Below are 19,163 nucleotides of genomic sequence, written 5' to 3'. Positions count from 1 at the left end.
GTATGTGTGTTTGTGTATGTGTGTGTATATATATACATATATATATATATATATATATATATATATATATATATATATATATATATCTCGCACAAACACCTGTTTTTAATCTGGTATCAGTCTCTTGCAGTCCCTGTACAGCAGAGCTCAGAATGTGGGAGGGAGAAGCATCACACAAAGGGCCAAGTTGTACTCCAGTGCTCATGCGCTAACAGGTAACATGCTAATATGAGGCAATAGAGCACAGTGACATTGAGATATTATCAGTATGCTGCTTCTTTCAGTGTCCAGTCACAGGCTGAGGGATGAACAAGACCTGTAAGTGTTAACTACAACAGAGAAAAATCTGGTCTCTTGCCCTACCACACGGCTGTGCTGAGTTTTGTAAATCTCTAAAATGGTTGGACAGAAATACGAGTCCTTTGACAGGTAAAGCAGCTCCAATATATGTAATTCATCTGCGTGGTTAGCAATTTGCCCAGAGTTCAGCTTTTTGTAAACACTGGATGCACGTTGATTGAACTAGAATGATGTCCCAACAGTTCATTTTCGATTATTCTGAAAGGAAAGGGAAAGTTTAGCATGCAGAGTGCTGAAATGAATCCAAATTAATGTTAATTTGATTGGATTATATTAAACTAAAATCTGTTTGTCAGCAATTGGTTATTTACACGTCTTTTAAGTAAAACTGTAGGCAAAACATTTTTTTTCCTTTTTGAATAGAGTAAGGGAGGGTTATAGCCCCTGTCGGGTTTTTTTGCTATCTGCATGCCATTGGAGAGATTTCCCTTTTACTACTTGTCCCATAGCCAAGTGAGAGGAAAACCTTCCAAAGTGGGGGAATCCTTGGTTGCACCATGATCGCCATATTTACCCCCCATTACTATTCTCAGGACAACTTAAAATTTGGTATATTCTTTTCACATTTTTCAGACAGCAATAGCAACCTGACAACAAAGGGGAGAGTGATGGGTGCAAAATAGGGATAGACCGATTTTCGGCAAGGCCGATATGTCGAGGGCCGATATGCATTTTCCCCGATGTTTTTATATCGGCCCCGGAACTGGCAGATATTGCCGATATTTTTGTGACGTCATTCTGCCTTCTTAGGCTTCCTCCCTCGCCTTGGACAGCCTCATGTGGAGCCAGGACTAGTCTCGCGGGAGTGTATCGCAGCTATACACCCACCCACAGCAGCCCGGTGCCAGCCAGCCACCCACATCCACAGGCACTGTACCAGCGAGCCAGCCACCCACAGGGCCTGTACCAGCCAGCCAGCCACCCACCACAGGGTGCCAGACAGCCTGACACCCACAGGCCCTGTACCAGCCAGCCAGCCACAGGCACTGTACTAGCCAGCCACCCACCACAGGGTGCCAACCAGCCTGCCACCCACAGGCCCTGTACAAGCCAGCCACCCACCACAGGGTGCCAGCCTGCCACCCACCACAGGGTGCCAGAAAGCCAGCCATTAAGCATTAAACAACAATTAACATGTTCAGTACCAGATTTGTGTCAAAAATTATTTATTTTTCAAAACTTTAAATGTACAAAATATCGGCCGATACGTTATGACCAAAATATCGGTATCGGCCCTGAAAAAACCATATCGGTCTATCCCTAGTGCAAAAGCTAAAAAGTTCTCAATTTATTAGTTCGAGTGAATAACTCCAAAAGTCCACACACTAGGGCAAGCTGTTCCAAGAGTTGTAGCTGACTCTAGAAAATAGGGAAGGAAGCAGACAGGAAAAGCGCCACTAAGTGTAGTAGGGCTATTTAAATATATTGTGCCCCCAATATCCACATGGTAAAAGTATAAACAGGCTCAGCTCTAAGTGGTGGTCCAGGGTGCTGTGTTGATCATTGGCCTGTAGCGCTGGGATGGGGAAAGGGAAGCCTCTGGTGTTTCAGGTGGTGGTAGAGGAAGTCTGCTATGTACAGCTCCCATAGTGGACTTCCTCCACCAGCTCCCGGTACACCAGAGGCTTCCCTTCCTCCATCCCAGCGCTACAGGCGGATGATCAACATGGCACCCCGGACCACCTCTTACAGAAGAGCCTGTTTCAGTAAATGTATAGTGAGTAGCCCATATTGGGGGCATTAATAAATTTTAACACTCCTACTACACTTAGTGGCTTTTTTTCCTGTCTGCTTCCTTCCCTAATAAAACCTGACAAGTGTTCTAACCCTTCTACACTCTATCCAAATCTAAAAGTTTTACATTTAGTTAGACATATGTGATTGTTTAATGTATAACTCCCACAGCTCTTCTTACGGCCTTGTAGAAGCAGAAGTGCCAAAAAGCATGCCTAGTATGCCACATAAAATGGTGAAGGCTAGGAGTAGGACACTCCTGATGTTTGAAAAATGCCATGAATAATTACTGCCAGTGTTCTTAATAATGTTGTCTTCAGATACATTACATGATTGAAGCCTAAGTGACTTGACCATGGGTGCATACCAGTCTGCACAGAATCAAGGACACCAGAAAACATCCATTGGTTTGCATGTACTTTGGCTGTATTTACAGCTAAGAAAAGACATACTGATTGCAAGGCAGAGCAATATTCACATATCGTGTTGTGACTTTCTTCATCCACACAAACTAGGTGGATGGAAGAATCCCCAATCATTAAAAGAGGACCTATCCCATTGAGTGAATGGTTTCCCATTCGAGGCATTCTGTAATTACTCAGCTGCCTATAACTCTGAATCCACTGATGGGTAAGACAGGGGTTTTCTCAGAAAGTAACTTTTGCTTGTACTGTTTCTCATCGTATGCCCCGTACACACGTACCGATTGTCGGCCGTAAATATTCGGCCGACGACTGATCGGCCGATTGTAGGCTTGTTAGTATGATGCTTCTGACAGCCGACAGCGCATTTTCGGCCGAACAGAATCTGTCGTGCAAGCATTAAAATTTTTGTTGGCCAACACCAGAACGGCCGATTGTTCGCCAGTAAGTACAGATTTCGTCCGACAGACAGCAGATTTGCAAGACTGGGCATGCTCAGAAAAGAAAAAAGACAAGGAAAGTTAACCATCACATGACATCACTCCTGCAGTCGGCTGTTATTGGCCGACAAAATTCGTGTGCAGTCTTTTGCAGTTTTCAACAGACACAACAGCCCTGGACAAAAGACGGCCGATCGTTCGGCCGACGATCGGTACGTGTGTACGGGGCTATAGACTCTAATTTGTCCACGTTTACACTTGGTTTATTTTAGGCTCCGTTCACACCTAGGCGATATGAATCGAGGGCAGAATTGCCACAATTCCAGAATAGGGGGCAAAACATAGGATGATATCCTTATTCCTTCATGGCACTCCAAATGTGCGATTTTGCTGCGATTGTTGAGCTACAAAATGCGCTACAATTGCTGCAAAAATCGCAGCGCCAATCGCTTCTGGTTCTCTGTCAAGATTTTGGTACATGAGCCTTTTTGGAGCCAAGGGAGGCCCATTCTAATGAATCATGCCATTCCAAAAACGCTCCACTAAAAAACACAAAGATGCAAAAAAAAATTGAGCTGCAGCAGCTGTCACTGTATTATTCTCAGCTGTGAATGAACCCTTAAGCAGAGTCCAGGACATGTCCCTTCTTTTTACACACTATTAGCTGCCCTCTTTGGCAGTCGTGCATCTTTATAGGTTGCGCGCTCGGTTTCTACCTGTTTTGTATTAACAAACAATTTATTGTTTTTTTTTCCCCTAACAAGATGAGGCTTGTCTTATGTTTTTCCTCTGTATACTGTATGTTCTTGACAGTAAGAATATTGTGTAGAACAATGGACCTATTATTATAGTAGTTTCCATTGGTTTTTGAAAGTGTCCTACCTGAGGCTATTGATATAGAAAATGTAATGAGTGTTTGTGTGATCTTTTCCAAGATTGTGAATGCTGATGCAAATGTGCATGATGGAAATAGTAAAGATGTCCCTCCAGGGCTTGTTTACACAAATACAGTGTGTGTCTCGGTAAAAACTTACTTTATGTAGCTCACTGGGACTACAGAATCTTTCAAAGGGTAATATTCATACAACATCTTTGTGATCCATGGAGTACTGGAGGTAGTAACATGGAACAAGGGTACATGACAGTAATGAGCAGTTAGTGATAAGGCACAACATTGATTATTCTCTTAAATGAAAAGTCCAGGCAAAGCCTTACTAAAGGCCCAGTACACACTTGATGGAAATCTGACGAAATATCCTCCGATTTTTCTCTCTTGCTCAGCGTTCATAACCGTTTTTAGTTGACAGTGCATAAATGTTAACGAAATTTCTCGTCCGATTTTTTTTTTTTTTTGGGGACATTTGTTCCTAGACTTCCGAGTTGTCAGCAACTTCAGATCATGCGCGGTCTTTCGTATCCGATTTTTCAGGGATGTACTGCATACACATTAAACGAAAATTGGTCGTCTGGGGATGGACGATAAAAATTTTGGTGTTTGTCCCTCCGTTTTTTTTCGTTGAAAATGTCGGCATCGGCTGCTGAAAGTTGTGCACACACTAGCTGAAAATCGTATGATTTTACCTCGGACGGGAATTTTCGGCAGATTTTCTACAAGTGTGTACCCCACTTAACGCTAAACCTGCTCTGTGCCACATTCAAAACCTAATCTATCTAACCCTGTAAAGCAAAAATCGCTGTACCTAACTATTGTGTAGCTGATCTGATCCGGTCCCGCGTGGAGGTGGGTGCAGGAGAGGCACTCGACAACAGAAGCCTCATAGTAAGTCTATGGGTGAGGTCATTCCCATTCATTTCGCAGCCGTTGTCGATCCTCTCCTGCACAGAGCTTGCGTCGCTGGAGACCAGACCAGATCGGGTGCAGAAAAGGTAAGTACATTATTTTTGCTTTACAGGGTTAGATAGATTAGGTTAAGTTAAGTTAGGTTTTGCCTGGACTTACCCTTTAAATCGGAACAAAACCTTTCTATCCATTACAGCCAAGGAAGTTGCATTCTTAGCCTCTGTTCGATCTGAAGTCACCATGGTGCTACACATGTGATAAGTTCTGAGACGAGCCATTTGACTTCTTGGTTGAGTGCACTATTAACTGTGACAGTTATCATTTACATCATGCGTTGAATGCAACTGTTTTTGGAAACAGTTAGGTTGATGGGCTTAGTTCTGCTTTAAGTTTTATCACAATCTTCATTTAAAACTTGTAAAAGCTACTACAAGAGTAAGGTTTTGGAGTGTTCGTACAGACAACACCACTGGATTTTAACTTGGTTTTCATAGACCTTAAACCAAAACAAAGTTGGATCTTGGCTCAACACCTATCATTTCCTGTTTCATAAACATAATTTAACCAAAGCATTACCAGGGATCAATCATTTCCTGACAGGTATGGTTACAAAGTTCCTTTTTTTATTGTTTTCCTAGAACATACCAAAAAACCTAAAGTGGATATTCTTTGTGTGCATCAATATGCACGTATTAACCTATATGTGCACAATTACTTGGCAAGTGGATATTTTGTATTAAGAAAAATAGTGCAGCGCTAAAAATGTGTGAGTAAATGTGCACGAAGTAAAACGTGAACAATCAAACCAAAATGCAAAAAAATTAAAAAAATCAAAGTCCAGAATGTCCATAAAGTGTAAACTGTGACTTGAAAAAGGTGTTGACTCCAGCATGTGAAATAACTGCAACAAACGATAAATCCCACACCAAAGGAATAAAGGAATCAAGATGTGCTCACCAGATGGTATGGACCCAAAGTACTGTACAGCAAATGGGTCATACACGTTGTATATGTAGATGTCCTCGGTACCGAATAGGCAGGAACCTCAGCAGTGTCTCTGGATCACAGGTGGTGATGAATATCTTCCAAACCGGTCCACACGGGCATGCCTAGGAGTCCCCACTCATGGGATGGGATTGTGGAGAGGGATAAACCAAAAGGACACCATAGCATAATACCGTATGGGCAATTTATTGGAAGATAAAGGAATACACTTACAATTTCACAGGTGGTAAGAAGCATTCAGAAAAGATAGGAGTATCATGAGTGAGATAGGAGTATCATGAGTGGAACGCATCGTGGAACACGGAAGTGCGTTCACCCGGCATTCGGCACATTTGTTTTTGTTCCTACATGCTCCGCTACAAGAAGCTGTTTGTAAGTTTTATTCTTTATTAAACATTCCCTGTTTGAATTTACTTCACCATGGAGCCTTTTCCTTTCATTTTATATGATTGATTGGAGCTACCTTGGAGAGTTTATATTTGGTGGTCCATTGATTATCTGGCTGGCTGATCCTTGAGGAATACATATCTGATACTTGGCATTTATGCATGATTCTAAGGCTTCTTTGACCCCTTATAATCTAGGGGTCCACCCCATCTGGTAAGCAGCCTGTATCACTGGGTAACCCTGATTTTGGTGGAGGCTACACTATCAGAAGAAGCACATATATAGAATTTCCAGTCTGCAATATACATTTTGGACTGTTCACTCCAGTCCTGCTGGGACTGTATTTGTTTTTTGGCACTGTTTATGTTTTGATATAAGTTTGTGGTTCACTTATATTATCTGTTTATTTATGTACACTTTTAGGTACACTACCTACTCATTTATTAATATCTACAACAATTTGTCACTGCACAGTTGTTTTATACACATTATATTATATATTGTATAAATTTTGGTTGAACGCAACTATTATATTTCACTCTATAATTTGTCACATTTACCACATTCACGTTGGAGCTCCCACTTACACATTCATAGACATATGTTTATATCTAATTTACTTAATTTAATAATCACATACTATGGTCCTTTGCGTGGGATTGGTGGTGCTTAACACCATTTTTTTTTTTCAAAAAAAGATTTAATTGACTCTCAAAAGTCAAAAATTGTATGAAGTCTTTCAGAGGGATGTAGCACTCTTGAAATTGCTAAGCTATTGGGACGTGATCACAGAACCATCAAATGTTTTGCTGCAAATACTCAACAAGATCGCAAGAAACGTGTTGAGAGAAAAAAGACACAAATTGCCAAAGATTTGAGAATAATCAAGTGTGAAGCTACCAAGAAGCCTTTATCTTCCAGTGCTGTCATATTCCAGAACTGTGACCTACCTGGAGTGCCCAGAAGTACAACGTGTTCAGTTCTCAGAGACGATGCCAAGGTAAGGAAGGCTGAAACCCTACCACCACTAAACATGACACAAGTTGAAACGCCAAGACTGGGCCAAGAAATATCTGAAGACAGATTTTTCAAAGGACTGATGAGATGAGAATGCCTCCTGATGGACCAGGTGAATGGGCCTGTGGCTGGATCCGTAATGGGCACAGAGCTCCACTTTAACTCCGATGCCAGCAAGGTGCAGGTGGGGTACTGGTATGGGCTGGTGTTAGTAAAGATGAGCTAGTTGGACCTTTTCGGGTTGATTTTGAGTCAATCTACAACTAACAGTGACAGTTTTTAGAAGACACTTTCTTCAAACAGTGGTACAAGAAAAAGTTTACATCTTACAAGAAGACCATGATATTTATGCAGGACAATGCTCCATCGCATGCATCAAAGTACTCCACTGCGTGGCATGCCAATAAAGGCCCTGAAGATGAAAGAATAATGACATGGCCCCCTTCCTCACCTGACCTAAACCCTATTGAGAACTTGTGGGCCCTTCTTAAACAGAAAATTTACATACACTTGTCTTTGTACTCCTCACCTGGTTGCTGCCACACATGCTTGGCGCCATCTGAACCACAAGAGCATAGACCAATTGATATATTAATTTGCGATATATTCATTTGCAATCCATAGATGCATATGTTATTGAACTTCTATTTAGCTTTTATTTAGCATCAATACAGGTTTATCTCCAAGTAGAAAAAGGAATGGTGTTGCCTGCAAATTAAGGCTATGTTGAATTCACCCAGATTCAGACTTTACTCCTAGGTTTTAGCATGGTTGTTATCTCAAGTAAAATATAATCTTCCCTCTTGAGGTATTTGCGGATTCAGCCAAGGGAGCAATTTTATGTAATTCTTCAACTCAGGAGTAATTGAGGTAGCCTCTTTGGAAGCGAAGGCTGGGTACACACACTCAATTTTTTAATTCAACCCAGGAGGCTGCACGAAAAAAAAAACACGGAGAGATCACCATACTAACACAAGTGATGTCAGAACACAAATGCACAGCAAGGAAGATTGCTGCACTGACAGGGCAGTCCCCCGCCAAAACACAGTGATCAGCATTTGCAGCCATTGGCTGCGAGAGCTGATCCGATATTGGTTTCCCAGCATGCCCGTTTGACAGAAGCCGGTCATGTGATCGGCTTCTGTCGTACAGGCAACTGTACACACTCACTGAATATTTGGCCAGTTCCAGCTGAAGCAGACTATCATTCAGATCATGTACAACCAGCCTAAGGTGTAGTATTACCTCTGTGAACACTCCAGAACCTTACTAGTACCTTTTTATTTTTAAATGAAGATTGTGATGATAATAAAAAAACAACTTTTTAACAAAAAATGTTGTAAATATTTTCCCTTGCCGTATCACATAAAAGGTCCAATTGTTCTATTGCAAACAAAACTTGTTTTGGCTGGTTGCTCATGTATAGATAGAAGTAATAAGTAACTTACAGCTATCTGTTTAGAGCCCTTCTATTAAACCCATATCCCTCAACCCTGCTTTCCTCCACATATTCCTAATCGAATCTAATTTAATCTAATCTAATGTACAAATGTACAATATAATGATAAAAATGTTGCCCACCCTGTGCATTATGGCACTGTCTTTTTTTCTAGAATTTGAAGCCTCATAAGCCTACTTATTGGCAGGATGGTCAAGAGTTACAATTTTGCAAGAAAAAATGTGAGCTGTACATATTTTTTGGCTCTGTTTTATGGATGTATTTGTTGTTTTGATATATGGTGTGCACTAAAGGTAACCTCTGCTTATTCTTGTTTTATTTAAAGCAGTTGGCATTGCCCACTGTTCAGATGGGTTTGTAATCGCAACATGCAGGCTTTCTTTTAAAGAAAACTTTTTTTATTTTGTTATTATCTGTAACTTTTTCTAACTAGTGATGGGGTTTCTGCTTTTTAGTGTCTGAGACTTTGTATAATTGAATTGTCAGTTATGTCATGCTTGTGTGCCTTTATAAGTTTGTCCTTCGCTACTGTAAAGAGACTGAGGTGTGGTTCTTTAGGCCATTCAGAATAGACTGCATGATTATACCAAATAAAATGTTCTCATATGTGCTCCTTTAATCCTTAATAGAGCATGTGGTCAGAAAAAGCTGAAGCTCACTAATTTCTCATTGTCGCAACATTTGCCATCTAACTTTTTAATTTCCATCTATATTAAACTGGCTGCTTATATTATACTTGTTTAAAGACAACAATTACCTTCTCTTATTTGGTCCTGTTCGGTCTGTTAAATATACCATTGTATTTATATTTTGTTTTCTGTTCGATAAGTTTAAAAAAAAAAAAGCATGTTGATCCTGACACAGATCTTATCAGCTGATAATTGTTCTGCATTCTTATTGGTTAAATTGTTCACAGCAGCTACAGAACTCCCTGCTTCTCTGTTATGAAGAAAAGAAGGGTGGTGGTCTGTAACTGTGTCCTAGTGTAACAACACTCCTTCTCCAAACAGACATTATGGTGAATTAGCGTTTTTACATTAGGACAGAATATGTGTTACTGGCAGGATTACAAGTTGAAAATAAGGGGACACAGAGCTGCATAAATTAAAAAAAAAAAAAAAAGCCAATAAAGGGAACTAATGTGGTCACCACATCTACTGGTAAGGTGCAGTATATTACAATTTTAATCTTGTGTTTAGATATTATTTTAAAGTGATTGTAAATGCTGAAGGTTTTTTTTTTTTTTCCATCATGCATTCAATGCATAAGGGTAAAAAACCTTCTCTGTGCAGAAATACTTACCCGAGCCTAATTTTGACCCATTGGAGTCTCTCCATTGGCTACCGCTGCTGTCATTTACAGCCAGTGAGAAGGGAGTAGGGTCGAGCTGTGCTCTGTGTGTCAGAGATGACTCGGGATTGAGCATGCATAAGTGCCCCCATAACAAGCTTGATTTGGAAGCACTCAGCAAGGTAGGTGTTCTACACCTGGTTTTATTAATTAAAATATGTATTTTATTGCATAACCTTTTCTACGCATGTTTTAAGCCAGAAATTACACTTATAATACGTATGTGCCATTTCAGATCCTGGAAGATTGCACAGGTCATCTCATAGTGACGCCTACAGTACTTCTAGTGAAAGCCCATCTGTGGTATCGTCAGAACCAGAATTTAGACAAGGTAAGAGATTTACAGAGCCAAATGGTAATTTTGTTTTATTTTTGTGTGCTACCAAGGAAATTCTAATCCTAAAAGAATCAAACTTCCCTTAGTTACGTTTAGAGAACATATGTAACCTGGAAACATCAACATTATTTAAACACTTAACTAGGCTTTTCTTTCAGAAATAAGGGCATTTCTAAGTGACCCCATACTTTTGAACGGTAGTGTAAATAAAATCTTTTTTTTCTCTTTCGTTCATTGATGGATACAGCTTCATATCTTCATTGACCATTGGGTTATGCTGCCCTTCCTAGGAGTGGGACACTAGGCGGAAAAGGGTTTACAAAAGTTAACACAACTTTGACCATACCCATGGGCAGCCCCGGGGGGTATACTCCCACTTGCTGATCTAGGACGTCAATTTTTTTCTGCCCAGTAGGAGTAAGGACCTAGCTCCCTGCTGGGATCTCTGGTCCTGGCATTTTTTTTTTTAGTAATCTTAAACAAAAATTTTTTTTCTTCTACAATCAAGCTGTTCTTGTGAGAACTGCAATCAACTGCCGGACTGGGTGACGCACTTGATTTTCTAGATCCTTACGGTCCCCCCCTAGTCTGGCCAGCGTGCGCGTGCAGACTGTAGCTCCGTGCTCAGTCGGCCGCAACATAGCCCCACTAGAGGTGGGCTGGGCGGCAAGGGGAATACCTCACAAGGATGCACATGACCGGGTTGCGGCATACCCCTGGCCCGCAGCTCCCTCCATACCATGAACGGCATTGAACAGGCTGACTGACGCTGCTGGCTCTCACTCTTTGGGGTGTGGTGAGTCTCCGGGGGTTTAGTCGACCACCTTCTTCCTGCTGTAATGTTAGCTGGGACCTGTAGTGCCATATTTAAAGTGATGGGACACTTTTTTTTGCAAAAAACAAAAAAATGTTTTTTCATAATCTTGTGATCCCAGGCGGTTCAATGGAACCCTCAGAGCATGTGTCACCACCAGACCCACTCTGGGGCTGCGGGACCCTCTGAATCCACGTCCGCCCTGGCAGCGGTCTTGCAGTCACTGGTAGCAAAAGTGGATTTAGCCCTGCCGAGAAGAAAGGGAAAGAAGCGCCCCTCGCCCTCACCTGCCCCTTCTCTGCCCTCAGATTCTGAGGATGAAGTGACGGCCGTAGACTCCAGCAACCCCACAGGGTCTGCATCCACACAACTGGAGGGCTCTGGTAGTGAGGATGAGCCCTCCTCCTTGTCCTCTGTGCAAGAAAAGGCGCTTGTGGAGGCACTGATAGTATCAGTGCGAGAAACTCTATAAAGATGGAAGACACTGCTGGTGCTGCATCAGCTGTGCCGGCACAGTTTGGTACCCCCAAACTGTCAAAGGCGCTTAAGGGGTTTCTCTTTCCTGCCTATTTTGATTGTCACCAGTCAGTGGAGTTCCCCCGAAACGCATGGTTGAGATACGTAAGCGTTTTGCATGGAGGTACCCCTTTGAGGAGTCCCTCGTCAAGAAACTGACTGTTCCGCTGGTGGTAAATTTGCAAGTTTCCAGGCTGACTAAGGCCACCTTGCTGCCAAAAGAGAACGCTCTGTCCTTTAAAGACCCTGCAGACAGGAAGGCTGAGGCTCTTTTCCGCCATCTTTTTACTGACAGGTTCCATTTTGAGACGTGTGTTCGCCATTACCTTGGTCTCTCAGACCTTAACGGAATGGACTAGAATCCTGTGCCAGGATTTGGAAGAGGGTCAACACCCTCCTGAGCTGGCGGAATTAACAGACCAGTTCATACAGGGGTAGCAGTATATCTGTGATGCCTCCCTGGATGCAGCCCCGTTGGCCCGCAGGGCATCTGTGACTGCAGTGACCCGCCATCGCCTGCTTTGACTAAAATGTTGGTCTGCGGATCTGGTGCTGACTGATTTCCAGTTTGTGGGGATCTTGTGCTGACTGATCTCCAGTTTGTGGGGAATCACCTGTTCGGAGCTTCAATGGAAGAGATCATTAAAGATCTCACTGGTAGTAAGAGCATGCTGCTACCGCAAAGCACGAAGGGCAGAGAGTCTCGGCGCAAACGTGGCCTGGTGTTCTCAGCCCACAAGCAGCCCTTTCGTCCTACCCAGGACAAGGGTTTAAAACCCTCCCGAGCATTCTCAGGGGGGTTCCAAGAGACCCTGGCTTGGTGAGTCAAAAGCGGGTCCCTCTCGCCCTACAGAGAAATCATCTTTGGCCTGAAGGGACACCCTCACCCATTCAAGGGGTGGGGGGACGTCTTCGCTTCTTTCCGGAACCTTGGACATGATCGATTTTCGGTCCCTGCCTCCGGCAAGGTTCTTCCCTTCCAACCTATACCTGTCCCCAGTCCTGTACCTGTCTGTTGCAGGGCCTTATAGGGCAGTGCAAGATTTGCTCTTGCAGGGGGTCATTGTGCCAGTTCCAGAAATGGAACGCTTTCAGGGGTTTTATTCAAACCTATTCACTGTCCCCAGAAAAGAGGGCAAGGTTTGTCCAATTTTGGGCCTCAAGGCTTTGATGGCCTCGGTACTCGCCTTTCTCAAAGAGGAAGTGCGGTACTGGGGTACCTGGACGACCTTCTTCTGCGAGCAGGATCGCGTTCTGTATTACAGAACGATCTGGACATCATTGTGCAAACTTTACAAGAGTTTGGCTGGACGCTGAATTTTCAGAAATCAGCTCTGACTCAGTCCAACAGGTTGGATTATCTGGGGCTTGTCACGGCAAGTGGGTGAGAGACGGCACGGTATAGGGTGGGTGGGAGATGGAGCGGGTGCTTTACAGTCGCTGGCTTTAATGGCCTGACTATTGAAAGCCAGGTACTGAAGGATAGAGGATTGCTGGATTCGGTGATTCCTACTCTAAGAGCAAGAAAATGTACTTCCCGCAAGATCTATCATCGGGTTTGGAAGGCGTATATTACTTGGTGCGAGGCTCGGGGTATTTCCCCCCGTGCCTTCTCGATATCACGTTTGCTGGAATTTCTACAAGAGGATGTAGAAAAGCGCTTGGCTCTGGGCACCATTAAGAGCCAGATTTCTGCGTTGGCAATTTTTTTTCCAATGCCTCGAATTCTTTGGTTCACACTTTTGTGCAAGGAGTTCGCCATTTGGCCCCTCCTGTGAGGTCTCCGGTGCCCCCGTATGTTAATTTGGTGTCCTCTGTTTTTCAAAAATCTCCTTTTTGAGAATATTTGCAAGATTCCTTTGACTCTCTCACAGAAGGTGGCCTTCTTGGTGGCCATTACTTCGGCACGCAGGGTTTCTGAATTGGTTGCGTTGTCCTGTCGGTCAACTTATCTGGTGGTTCACAGGGACAAGGTGGTTCTTCGTCTTGTCAGTCATTTCTTCCTAAGGTCGACTCGGGCTTACATTTGAATGAGGACATTGTGTTGCCTTCTGTGTGTCCTAAGCCAAAACATCCAAAAGAGATTACTTTACATTCCTTGGATGTGGTTCGTGCCATCAGGGTGTACCTGGTGATGACTGACACAATTTGTAAATTGGTTTCCTTTTTTGTACTTACGGATGGACCCCATAAGGGGCAGGCTGCGTCTGCTGCGACTATTTCCCGGTGGATCAGGCAGACTGGTGCAGGCCTATTCCATGAAGGGTCAGGTCCCTCCTTTCCCTGTCAAGGCGCATTCTACAAGAGCGCTAGGTTCCTCCTGGGCCTTCCGTCAGGTGTCGGTGGTCCAGGTGTGCAAGGCGGCCACCTGGTTGTCTGTGCATATGTTCACCAAGTTTTACAAGGTGGACATCCTGGCATCTGCAGATACTGCTTTCAGATGCAAAGTTTTGCAGGCCGCTGTTGTGCAGGCTGCGGCCTCTTGAGGGTGTGTTTTTTTTCTGGTTGGTGAGCCCCAGTTGTTCCTTGTTGGGCTCCCTATAGGCTGGTTGACTATTTTTTTTTTCTGTCGGCCATTTTTTGTTAACAGTTTGCTGTGTGCCCACCCCTCATGATGACACTGCTTTGGGACATCCCAACGGTCAATGTATTCTTCTGACACTGCTTGTTACAAAACTGACGTCCCAGAGCAGGAAGTAGGAGTATACCACCCAAGACTGCCCATGGGCGTGGTCAAAGTCTTAACTTTTGTTAACCCTTTTCCGCATAGTGTCCTACTCCTAGGAAGAGCAGCATAACCCAACGGTCAATGAATATATGAAGCTGTGTCAGTCAATGAACATCTGAGAAAAGGATTTTACAGTAAGACAAAAATCCATTTTTTTTTTTTTTTTTTCTTTTTGTCTTGGGTCTTTTCAGGGAATACACCATTTTTTGTGAAACCAGAGATTTAATATCAGAATCTGCCATAAACCTTTTTAACTGGTTTGCTCTTTATAAAAGCAGATTAACTCTACATCCTTTCTCTTAAGGGTTTGCTATTTGTATTGGATAACATAGTGAAATCTATGACTCTTGTTAAAAAGGGTGTTGAAGCCATAACCAACATGGTGGAGATGCTGAGAAGTGTTAAATATTGTATGTAAGAATGAAGCATCATAAATTAATGCAGCTAAGCAATGTTGAGTAGAGTAAGTTGGCAGATTCTTCATAGACCATGAGACATCACCAAAGAATAAACTAAGGAGTGGGCAACAACATGCCAAACAGAACCTCAAATGATAAATCGTCGATATATTCACTCTTATCTGGTCACAAATATTGATCTTATATGTGAAAATTCTTCCTCCGTTACTATCCAATATAACAGTACTTTTATATTTCATACACAGTAAGTGTGTGAGTTAGCTATTTTTTTTATTGAATAAAGTCTTGAAATACTTCACCATGATGGCCCCATTATTTGTATGAGCCTGAAGGCACAGTGGGAGTAAATAAGGAAACGAATACGGAAGGACCCTAGGAAAGCCCCCCCCCCATAGAAAATCGGCACACACCCCCCAAGAGAGAAAACCGAATAATATCAGGAGATACAGGGATCATCCCAGGAGAAAGTGGACGGCGTTGGGACAAAGGAACCACATCCATAGAGGGTCAAGTGATACAGGCGTATTACTGAGCTCACTGAGGTGAGCATTTAGAACACCTAGAAGTGAAAGCACTGAAAAGACCTGGGACACGGAGAGTAAAGGTGGATGAAGAGATAAAGCACCACGGATCACCTATATTGCATCTGTTTTTTTTTTTTTGCACAAATTTTGGATTGGACACTTATGATTATTTTGAAGAGAATACGTTGAAGACATTATAACTGTCACCTATATGATTTAGTATTATTTATAGTATTGTAACACTAGCACTTTAAACACATTGGTTATATTTATATTTGCGCACGCGTTCACTTTAAGTGATACAAGCACTTTATATTTTACTTAACTGGAACACAAGCACTTATTTATTTAATGGTATAAAAATACGGATATAATTTGATGCACAACAGCACTTTGGAAGCATAGATACACTTTTAAGCACGGTAATAACCCTCTTCACGGTTTGTGTGTAAATGGTCACATCAGCACCTTGAGATATACAAATATCACTTGATTGATTCTACTTTTTACTGTGTATGAAATATAAAAGTACGGTTATATTGGATAGTAACGGAGGAAGAATTTTCATAGAAGATCAATATTTGTGACCAGATAAGAGTGAATATATAGCAGATTTATCATTTGAGGTTCTGGTTAAGCAACCCCTGAAGCGCAGTACAACCCTCTTCTAGATTACACATTGAAACTGTTTTATTTGGTATCAGTTAATGTATATGCAGCCTTAGGGTGATTAGCTGACCCTACCAGGATAGCGCAGGAACCACACTCTAGAAACATGGCAAACAGAACTGCCAACAGGCCCACAAACAACAAGAGTAAGAACTTCAAAACATTCAGATAACAGCTTGTAGCACCTTGTGACCAAAGCTAAATGAGGCCTTAACATCACCTGGTAGAATGTGTGAACAGAGGACCAAGTGGTGGCTTTGCAAATCTGGAATACAGATGTTTGATGCTGGAAAGCCCAAGAGACACCAACAGCCCTGGTGGAACGAGCTGTGATGGGAGGGGAGATCTTCCCACCCTATTATGTACCACTTGGTTTTGATTAATCAGGCAACTCTGAAAATATATATAGTATCTCACAAAAGTGAGTACACCCCTCACATATTTGTAAATATTTTAACATATATTTTCATGTGACGTTTTCTGAAGAAATTACACTTTTGCTACTATGTAAAGTAGTGAGTGTACAGCTTGTAGAACAGTGTAAATTTGCTGTCCCCTCAAAATAACTCCACACACAGCAATTAATGTCTAAACTGCTGGCAACAAAAGTGAGTACACCCTTAAGTGACAATGTCCAAATTGAGCCCAATTAGACATTTTCCCTCCCCGGTGTTATATGACTTGTTATTGTTACAAGGTCTCAGATGTGAATGGGGAACAGGTGTGTTAAATTTGGTGTTATCGCTCTCTCTCATACTGGTCACTGGAAGTTCAACATGGCACCTCATGGCAAAGAACTCTGAGGATCTGAAAAAAAGAATTGTTGCTCTACATAAACATTGCCTAGGCTATGAGAAGATTGCCAAGACCCTGAAACTGAGCTGCAGCACGGTGGCCAAGACCATACAGCGGTATAACCGGACATGTTCCACTCAGAACAGGCCTCGCCATGGTCGACTAAAGAATTTAAGTGCACATGCTCAGTGTCATATCCAGAAGTTGTCTTTGGGAAATAGATGTATGAGTGCTGGGGTGGGGAGTCAGCCTGTCAGTGCTCAGACCATATGCCACACACTGCATCAAATTGGTCTGCATGGCTGTTGTCCCGGAAGGAAGCCTCTTCTAAAGATGATGCACAAGAAAACCTGCGTAAAGGTTGTAGAAGACAAGCAGACTAATCACATGGATTACTGGAACCATGTCCTGTGGTTGGTTCAGATGGTAGCAAATTTGTGTGGCAAGTCTCTAGCAAGAGTAAAGTTGCAGTGGTGAGTCTACAGCATGAAAATTCATCCACAGTAACCCCTGTGGCGGGATGACTTTTGCACAACTTAACTGTAACAGAACTTGCATCAGACATGCAGAATGTTTGCAAAGAAAGTTGATCAGGAATCATGCAATGCGGACTTGCTGCAATTGTGCAACAAACTTGTGAAGCCTTGCAAGTCTAGCAATAGCTTAGCAAGTCATTTTCAAACTTGCAGCACAATTGCTTGCTATCTAGGTTGGATATAGCAAGGAAGGGTATAAACCCCTGCCAGTTCATTTTTTTTTTTCAAATATTGCTGTCCCAGCAATCTAACAGGATGTAGGAGGAAAAATTCTCCCAATGTAAGGGGAATTCCTCACTGAGACCGTTGTTCACGTATCGGGTGCCCCCGTTGGAAGATTCCCCCTCACCTATTGTTTTGGGACAACTATAAAATATTGGATTTCCTGCCTCTTTGTCTCAGTGACAGTGGTCCCCAATACAAATAGAGTGGTGTATCTCCCCAATGGGGGACACAAACTGTATAGCACTAAAAACTTGAGAGAGGGTCTAACTCATCTGCCTACCATTTAAAACACAGAGAAAAGGCTAATCTCAGAAAAGTACCACATCCAATTTCTCACTAAATGTAGGAAGGGGAAATTCTATATAGCAGACTTTTAAAGTGATATTAAAAGTACAAATATATATATATATATATATATATATATATATATATATATTTTAAATAACAAACATGTTATACCTACCTGCTCTGTGCTATGGTTTTGCACAGAGCAGCCCAATCCTCCTCTTCTTGGGTCCCCCGCCGACACTCCTGGCTCCTCTTTATCTCCTTGTGCCCCCATAGCAAGCCGCTTGCTAGGATATACTAGGAGTGTTTGCTAGGATATACATTGGAGTGTTTGCTTTCCAAATTAGGGTCATTTTGTGGGTGTTTCCATTGTCTTGGTGCTCTAGGGCCTTCAAAAGTGTGATAGTTAGTCAGAAAATTATGTGTTTAATTTATGCTCCTAGAACGCCTGAAGGTGCTACTTGGATGTTGAGTCTCTTTGTGTCAGGCTGTGTAAAAGTCTCACACATGTGGTATCACCATACTCAGGAGGAGTAGTAGAATGTATTTTGGGGTGTCATTTTTGCTATGTACATGCTATGTATTAGAAATAGCTTATAAATTGACAACTTTGTGGGGGAAAAAAAAGAAAAAATCTATTTTTTTTCTTCATTTTCCCAAGAATTGTGGAAAAAAATTACAACTTTAAAAAACTAACCATGCCTCTTACTAAATACCTTGGGCTGTCTACTTTCCAAAAAATGGTCATTTGGGGTTTTTTTGTACTGTTCTGACATTTCAGGGCCCCAAGAAAGGAGATAGGCCGTCAGTTCATCCGGAGTGATCAATTTTCAGTAATTGGTACCATAGGTTCTAGACTCAATAACTTTCACACAGACTAAATAATATACACGAATTTGGGTTATTTTTACCAGAGATATGTAGCAGTATAAATATCGGCCCAAATGTATGAAGAAAAATTATTTTTTTGCAAAATTTTATAATAGAAACTAAAAAAAAGGGCTTTTTTTTTCAAAATTGTTGCCCTTTTTTTGCTTGTATCACGACAAAAAAAAACCCAGTTGTGATCAAATACCACCAAAAGAAAGCTCTATTTGTGTGAAAAAAAATCATAACAATTTTGTTTGATTACAGTGTAGCATGACTGAGCAATTGTCATTCAAATTGTGAGAGTTCAGAACAAGGTCATGTTACCAGTGGGGTACCTCAGGGATCTGTACTGGGACCAATTTTGTTTAATATCTTCATAAGTGATATTGCAAAAAGCCTCGATGGTAAGGTTTGTCTTTTTGCTGATGACACAAAGATATGTAACAGGGTTGATGTTCCTGGAGGGA

The 19,163-nt window shown here is 42.1% G+C and overlaps 1 protein-coding gene across 1 annotated transcript in view; it reads left to right on the top strand.

Moving 5' to 3' along the window:
* Positions 1 to 19,163, top strand: part of PTPN13 (protein tyrosine phosphatase non-receptor type 13) — a 541,021-nt gene that overhangs the window by 255,753 nt on the left and 266,105 nt on the right. The window contains exon 8 of the mRNA XM_082263089.1: positions 10,211 to 10,306. Coding sequence (XP_082119215.1) covers positions 10,211 to 10,306 — 96 coding nt within the window. The remainder of the gene's footprint in view (positions 1 to 10,210; positions 10,307 to 19,163) is intronic.

The sequence above is a fragment of the Pelophylax lessonae genome, assembly GCF_965119305.1.
Source record: "Pelophylax lessonae genome assembly, chromosome: 1".
Taxonomy (NCBI): Eukaryota; Metazoa; Chordata; class Amphibia; order Anura; family Ranidae; genus Pelophylax; species Pelophylax lessonae.
Note: the sequence above shows the minus strand (reverse complement) of the source record. Positions and strands in the feature narration are given on the sequence as shown.